General features: G+C 34.3%; 1 protein-coding gene across 1 annotated transcript; it reads right to left on the minus strand.

Moving 5' to 3' along the window:
- Window positions 1-451: 451 nt before the first annotated feature.
- On the minus strand, window positions 452-1,497 carry LOC133324329 (uncharacterized; the record flags this gene model as incomplete). The annotated part of the gene is made up of 3 exons (XM_061533173.1): window positions 1,458-1,497; window positions 1,114-1,391; window positions 452-523 (listed from the first exon to the last, which is right to left on the minus strand). Coding segments are annotated over exons 1-3 (390 nt in total), but the record flags the coding sequence as incomplete, so codon positions are not given.
- Window positions 1,498-8,426: the final 6,929 nt, after the last annotated feature.

The following is an 8,426-nucleotide window of genomic DNA, read 5'->3' on the forward strand; positions in this document are numbered from 1 at the left end:
CCTGTTGTCTTTTAGTTTCTTCTTAGGTATTTTTTTTTTAATTTCATGAATCACCCAAGCAAAAACATATCCATTCTAATAACTTGTCGCCGTCTACATTAGATAACTATTGACTATCTCCTCAAAACATTTATGTAACGCTAATGACCATTAATTACAAATTTGAACTTGACAATAGCCTCAACGTTTTAGGTTTTTTTAACGCTTTTACGCCTAAACAAAATTCACACTTCAGAATAAGTTTGCGTAAATAATCAAATATTTACTAATCACTTTTGCTTCTTTATGTAGAAACACAAACGAAGAACAAAAACAAATCTTTCCATATGTAAAGTAAGCACATGATTGATTAGTGATCGGCGTGTATCAATCAAATGCTAAATATTTCACTAACCGAAAAGAACACACCTTGAAATGTTAAGTATTCTGACGTTGTTGGTTTTCTACTTACCACAACTTTAAGCGTCGACAGGCCATCTCTTTCAATATATATAATAGTTCCGCCGCCTTGGGCCAATGCTATCTAGTTCAAGGAAAAAAATAAAGATAATTATAAAAAAGGAAATGTTTAGTAATAGTTTAGACATTGTTTTTAGGTGAAATTAAATTTCAATACTTCTACAAATGTTTAAGCTAGCAATAAAACCTACTTGGAAATTCTACATGTATATATTTCAATTTATATAGACTTAAATACGTGATGGAAACTAGGATTTATGACAAAGTAACTAAAAATTTCTTGTTCAACAGCCCTAACCCCTTTCGTTTGTATTAGTTCTACCCCACGGAATGTCATGTGAATTAGGATCACTACCAAATAGGACATCGTTATCTGTTTTCTTTCATTTCTTTAAATGTCGCTGCAGTTCCGCCGTTGATTGTGGTATCGGGGAGTTGAACAGAAGGTGGTAAGGGGTTGAATATGCACATTCGTTCAATTGCTATGCTCCATACCACACATGTTTACACATACTGAAAGAAGTTAGATCCATTATTACGTGTCCTGAAAACCCTACAAGAACAATTTGAATATTTCTATCCTAATCATATCCTTTTTTGAATTTGATGGAAAACTAGTTTTTCTCATTTTAGTGTGGTGTTTCTTCACATTACCTCTCCCTCCAGTTCCTCTGGTGTCACATCAAATGGGATATCTGATAGAATGTCATCATTTTCCAAAATCCCTTTCAGCTGCATTTCACTGGCATGTACCAGTGCCTCTAACTCCGATGTTTCAAAATCTTTTGAACGTCTTTCCAATTTACTTTTATTTTTCTTGCGATTAACGCCAATACCGCCATTTCGGATGCGACGTTCCCGTTGAAATTTACGCGCCAAGTTTATGGGTAAACGTTGACGTTTTGGTTTGGCTTTTATGGGACGTCGTTTTCCTTAAAGAGAATAAAATATGTTTAGAAATCATGCTTTCAAAAGTAATGGTAAGGGATGTAACAAACCTTTGGTTGTTTTGGCATTTCTGAAATAGTTCCCAGGCATCTTTAGTTTCAGGAATTTATTAATCTTTGGAAAAAGGGAAGACAAAAGGAAGAATGTAAAGCTTAGATCTAGTCCATGTGCCCTGTGATGAACGGTAAATTACTTACAACTACGTAAATCCTTGGATTGGCTGTTGTCTGGAACTACCATTCATTTGGATTACAAAGCCGGCGTTGTAAAAATCAATGGGGTGTCCTAATGGGGAGAAAGAGGACTGAAAACATAACTTATAAAACGCAGAATCAAAACAAAACAGATTAGGCACAATTAGTTCGAAAATCGCCCCGAAAGCAGCTGTTTAAACAAATTAGTATGTTCAGTGATATTTTCAATAGAAACATCATTCACAATAGCAAGAAGAGAGTTCAAAACAATTGCCTCATGTGTTTTTGTTAATAGTAGCCGTTACAATTACACCAGTTATATTTAAAATTAAATATTTCTAAATATCTCCGTATTCCATTGCACAATTATTCAAGGTAGACTATAGCAGCATATAAATTACACGTTTTTTTCATATTGTGGCTTGTATATACACAAACTTTTTGAATGTGCATGTGATGTTTTGAAAAATATAATAGTACGTTATCATTGTGCAGTATTTCATTAACCCAGTGAGTTTAAATTTCCAATTCCTTCAATATATGCCAAATAAATCCTCTTTTAGAGTTAATCCGGTACAAAGTTCTAATGTAAATGCCGTTTAAGGTTAGTTTAGGGGATGTGACCTTCCGATCCCCTGTGATCATCCAAGAAGAAAGATGGAGAAAGGGAATAGAGACGACAGAATCTAATAAAACCGACTTCAGTTTTTTTTTTAATGATGTTATAGATTAAATTATGGTCCATAGTTGAATTGAAGGTTAGATACGGTGTAAATTGAACAGTGGGTTTTAACTTCTCATATGTGCCGGCTGCAGGCCAGAACTGGACAGTGTACTACATTCGCATGTCATTGTTCCATTGCCTGGGTTACTGCTCCCGTGTGAACGCTGGTAATTCCTGCTCGATAAGCCTTTTGATCTAGGGGTTCTCTTTTGTACCGATGGACCTCTCTCTGTCTAGATCGTGTAGGTCTCTCCTTACATGTCTGGGTGGGGGCATTCTATCATGCGATACCACCCAAGCAGGTACTGAATCGACAACATGCTGTTGTGACGATGTACGGGTAAGACCATTGCCTCCTCATGAAAATGGTCCACTGGCGTCGCAGTTGGGGAGTGCTCCTTGGGGCTGCTCTTTGTCTAGTTTCGTGGATGTCGACTTTTGACGTAGTGCGTGCAACCAGACAAGAGTTCCCTAGGATAGGGTGGGCCTTACCTCGGTGTTATGAAACCAGTGTATAGTCGATGGTTTTAGCCCCCAACTTTTCCGAATGGAATTCTAGCATGTGTAGAGCGCAATCAACCCTGTCTTCGCCCTCTCCTTAGCATCCCTTTTCCATCGTAATTGACAGTCAAAGTTTGTATTTTGCTACGAGTCAGAGTTGAAGCTGCACCCTATCCAGTGCTGGTGGAACAAAGACGCCGAGCTTACGCTTCCTAGTGAACATTCCCAGTCTGTCATTCTTCCATTCACTTCAAGGCCTAAAGACATATAGATAAAAATGTATTTCGGGTTTTGGATACCATTTGGCCAAAGTTCTCATTCTGAGATCTTGTTTTTAGCCAAATTTTCTAATCTGATTGTCTATAATTGCGTATTTTTTCTCAGATGATAAAAAATCTCCGGGCACAACATTTACAACCATCCCGATCAGAGCCGAACATAACCATTTTTAAACGTTTTTAGTTAACGTTAATTTGTTCCCATAATATCAAAATTAGAAACTCACCATTTTACCACAGATTAAAATAAAACACGATTTTCGTTTTTTGGTTCCGCAGAGAGAGCTAAACGATTTATTATTTTGTAATAATTTATATTTTTCTGAAGACATTTCTGTAAGATTCTCGTTAGATGAATTCTTAGAAGTGAATTGCAATATGTATCATGGGTTTTGTGTGGATGTTTATTTATATATTTATGCAATATGTTATATATTAATATTTATTATTAATAATAATGTATATTTATTTATTTTCACTAATTTTTATATAAAAAACATATATTTTTTATAATAAGTTTTGAATGTTGTTTTATTAATGCCCATCATGATGTTTTGATTGATGGTTACTAGAACTGCAATTTGATTTAGAGTCGATTATGTATGTATGTGTTTATGTTTATGGGTGTTTGTGCCCAATAAGCTAAGACTACAGTTACTGTGAATAAAATCTAAATTTTAGACTAAATACAAATTTGTTTTAAATTATGTATTGGATAAATTTCATATTTACATTTTATAGAGAATAATAATGTGTTGTGCTATTTTGTTTTGGAGTAATTCTAAAAAAAAACTACGAAATTTGTTTATCTTGATATAAATATTGCTGGTTTCCCTATTTCATTTTTTGCAGATATTAAGGACAGCAAAATCATTGCCAAATGTGTGTTATTTTTATCATTTGGTCTAATGTCTTTTGGCATCCTTTGTGGGAAATTTATATTTTTGTTTTGCTAGAAATGGGATGTTTATTTGCCTCCTTGCTCCTGATTGGTTGAATACGTAAAGTATATCGTTATGTAAGCCATTTGAACCAATTACATCGTTGTATTCTTGGTCCTCCTTCCTTCTATGTTGGCCATTTACAATAACAACAAATGTCCATAGAAACCTTTTTGAGAGTAAAGAGTAGCTGTTTGTTTAGTTAACAGCAAATGTAGTATACTTTTAGGCGTACGAGTTTCATTCATTCCTTCATTCGCTCTCTTCAATGATGTGGTATTTTTACTCGCTGTGTCTCGCTCACACTACCACTTGCTCTTGTGCGTGTGTGAACATTGCATTTCCGCTTTATTGCTGTTTGTAGTAGTATTCTTGCTGCTGCTGCTGTTGGTGGTGGTTTGAGCTTTATTTCTTCCATATACCTCTACCATTGGTTGGTCAGGCCAATGAGTGAGAGGTTTACCATTGTATATAAGATTCGCATATGCTATGTTTTTATTTATTGCATAGCATATAGAAATCAAATTGCAATGCTTAAAGAAATAAAAAATCACAAATTTGATGTTGGTTTGGTATTTAAAAATTAGATTTCCATTGGTTTGTTATCTGGAAGAAGAGATAGAGAAGAAACATATTAATATACTTTAAATGAAGTGACTTTTTAATTAAATTTTTTCATATGGATTTTGCTCCAAATTGACAGATAAAAATACATATATTTCTAAAGTACGAATATGGGCTCCTTTTTATGAAAAAAAAAATAAATTTCGAGTTGATTATTTTAATTTTTTCTGGGTAATTTAAAATAAATGCAAAATGTAATAACACTTTTTCCCTTTTCCATAGGAATGAATTAATACCTGTCCAAGCTTCGTTTTAATATTCCGCAGTAATTATGCTGTTCAAGGTTTTAGGAATATTGATTCTGTAGTTTAACTTATCTATACTAATAAAGGAGAAAAGCGATTCATAAACGCTCAGACGGCTGAATCTTGAAATTTTGGGTGAGGGTTGCTATTGGTCCAAAGGTGACAGATAAGGAGTTTTTTCTAGAACAGCACGAAAAGTACTAAATGTGGTACCACTTGTATTTGGCGAACCGCTAGAGTTAGAACTCTTAAATTTTGAATGAGAGTCACTGATGGTGTATGGAATAGTTGTAGCAATAGGTTTTTTTTTTTGGAAATTCGAACTAAAGGCACATATCTGAAAAGTACTAAAATATACTAAAGTTGGTACAATTTCGCAGCATGTGAATGGATATAGCTAAAAACTTGAAATTTGGAATGCGAATTAAAGTTGAGAAGTAGGGTCGATATTAGGAAGGGTGGTTTTGGAAGCATGTACCCGTGTATACGAACAGTATATATAGTACTATATATGATACAATTTGTAGAAACGGATGGAGTTGGAATAGAATACCGATATGTAGATAGTTTTTGGAAATTTGTACTTATGTGTAAGAAAAGTACTAAATTGTACTATATTTGGTAGAGTTTGGATTTTGTGTGAATCGATAGAGTTGGAATCTTGAAATTTTAAGTTAGAATCATTATTGGTGTATAGGATTGGGGTGTGTAGAAAGTTTTGGAAATGTGTGATAATGTGCACTAAATAGTACCATATATGGATTTGGGTCAACCGATAGAACTGGGAGTTTAAAATTTGAAGTTGGAATCACTGTTTGGGTGTAGAAATCAGCTATGTAGGATGTTTTGAAAATGCATGCTATTGTGTACAATTTAGATTTTGGGTTAATGGAATCTTGAAATTTTAGGATAATTTTTGGGGTGTTGGATGGGGATATGTTTGATATTTTGAAAATTCGTACTAATGTGTACTGTATGGTACCAAATTTGGAGTTGGGTGAATCGATACAGCTGGAGATCTGAAATTTGGAAATAAGGTTACTGTTGGAGTGTAGGATTGGGGGTCGGTTTTCAGTTATGCAATTTAAAGAACTCAGCCGGATTTTATAATTCAAGTGTAATCGAACTTCTCCAAATGTTGTTGTTTCGGTTTTTACCGTGTTCTCGATAATTGAATTTGATTTGTACCATAAGTTGTGCATATCGATAGCCTTTTGCTAATGGTTTTCCAAAATTTGGCTTATCCCACATTTGAACGTTTCAGTCCTTTTTGTGTACATTGAAGGTTCTATCCAACATAAATTGCTTTCATTTGATATTTCGAATTTCAGAGGATTCTAGGTTAGACGATTAGGTTCCTAGCCGTTTTCTTGGACATAAGTTGGTGCAATAAAGTTTTTTTATATCTACGTTTTTTCAAATTTTTAATATAGAACCTTTTTTAATATTTTAATATAGAACCTTTTAATATATAACTTATCACGCCATCGAACAGGGCGCACTATTTTCGGGGTTGACTAATGCGAAAGCTTCCACTGGGGTTATTGTGCTTTGGTTTACAAGTCATATACCCAAACCGATTAATCCCCTATTGAAGATATGGTTCGTCGAATTTAAGCAAAAAAGTACCGAGAATAAAAACAAAATCACAGACCTTGGCTACCCTAATATATAAAACGTTTATATAAACAATTTTTGTCAACACACACATATGTTTATACATTCAGTACATTTCTTCTCGCTAAATCTATCTCATGTGTGTGTCTTATTATTCATGTATATGTATGTATGTGTGTGTGTGAGGAGGGTATTTGGTTAGATGGTTGTTTATGAAATTTGTGCCAAGAAAATAATTGCAAATCTGACGTAGATATCAATACACTCAAAGAAAAATTTTGGTTAAAAATGTGTAATTATTCATAGCTAAAGCAATATATATTTTTTCATATTTAATACAAACAAATGAATGAACAAAAATCAATATTTGCAACAACAAAAAACAAGAGAAGGTGTGGTAGATTGGCATTTGAGAATGTATGTGTGTGATTCTTATAGCAATGGGCCTGATGCCGTTTTGGCTAGTGGTGGTCATAATGATAAGATGACATAATTTATGATCGTGGAGTTGTGCCAATATTTCTTTCTGGACTACCTCCCAAAAAAAAGACGACAACAAACCAAACATACCACTAGCCAAATATTTAGTTAGATTCTTGTGCCTCAAAAAAAGGAGGAGCAAGGGAAATAAATGTTTTTCATTTGGCTTCAATTGTTGTCGTTGTTGTTTATTTATTCCTCCGATGTGACGTTGTAAACAGACAAACCAAAAAAATTCTTGGCTCACGATCGGGTATTTGGTTTTACTTGAGGAATGCCCCTGCCTTGATAAGGGATAGACTTGCGTGCGTAAACAAAATGTTTCTGACATACAAACACACACATTCACACACGAAAATGCGTAATGTTGTTGGCCACATATGTGATTCGATTTGGCAATTCTTAATTGACCATCTTTAGCACGTGTTTACAAAGGTCAGGTTTTATTTTTCACAATGTGCGAAATGTGTGACGTCACAAAAGTCTTTGCTTGCCAATAGATTTTCCACAACACACACACACACGCCAACATAGCCAAGGCCATAAGGAATTAAAAGTTTGCAATTTTTGGGGTTTGAGTAGATCGGACAAGTTCATGTTGCCGAGTGCAAAGTGTTAATTATCCCAAATGATTTACTATCGCCAGGATATCTTAGGAAGATGTAAAGAAACTCCTTGAACATTTTATTACCCAAATGATGTTGTTTCGGTGTCAGCCGTGTTCTCCGTTGTTCGATTCGATTTATTGCCAACGGATGTGAATAATTGAATTTGACTTGTGCCATAAGTTGTGCATATCGATAGCCACAAGACGAAGTTACGCTGTTATCCTTTGCTAATGGTTTTTACAAGAATTTTATGAGCAGATACACACACACACTGGTATGAAGTGGGCTATGATTTATGGTGTCAGGGCAATTTGTTAGAAGGTAAAGTGAGTATTACAGGGAATAATGGTTCAAAGGAAGTACACTTGAAAATATTGCACTTCAATGTACCAAATGCGGTGTAGAATGTCACAAAATTGGCCTTGTTCAACTATTAATCTTTGCTACTATTTCCTATGACTCAAGGAAAGTTATCAAATTATTGGACTTATATGTGTCTTCGGACAACATTTCGAATCAATTTAGAGCAATGGAACGATAGCGTTGATTGTTAAACACGTATTTACTTTTTCGCCTTTTCGTCAGTCATTTTTGATTAATATCTCACAAACGTACTCTCAATTTAGTTATGTTCAACACTTATTTCGACTGCTGAAATCACAACAGAGCTCGTAATATTTTTAGGATATAGCTTTGGAATTTTGCACATATATTGCTACTACTCCTTGGAGGTCTTGTATTGAAAACTTCGGACTTCTTGGTGCAGTATAGCCAATTTTTTTGTTATTTTGTAGGTATTACTCATAT

The sequence above is a fragment of the Musca vetustissima genome, unplaced genomic scaffold, assembly GCF_032173495.1.
Source record: "Musca vetustissima isolate MV318-11 ecotype Yass unplaced genomic scaffold, APGP_CSIRO_Mvet_v1 utg387, whole genome shotgun sequence".
In the NCBI taxonomy this organism is placed as follows: Eukaryota; Metazoa; Arthropoda; class Insecta; order Diptera; family Muscidae; genus Musca; species Musca vetustissima.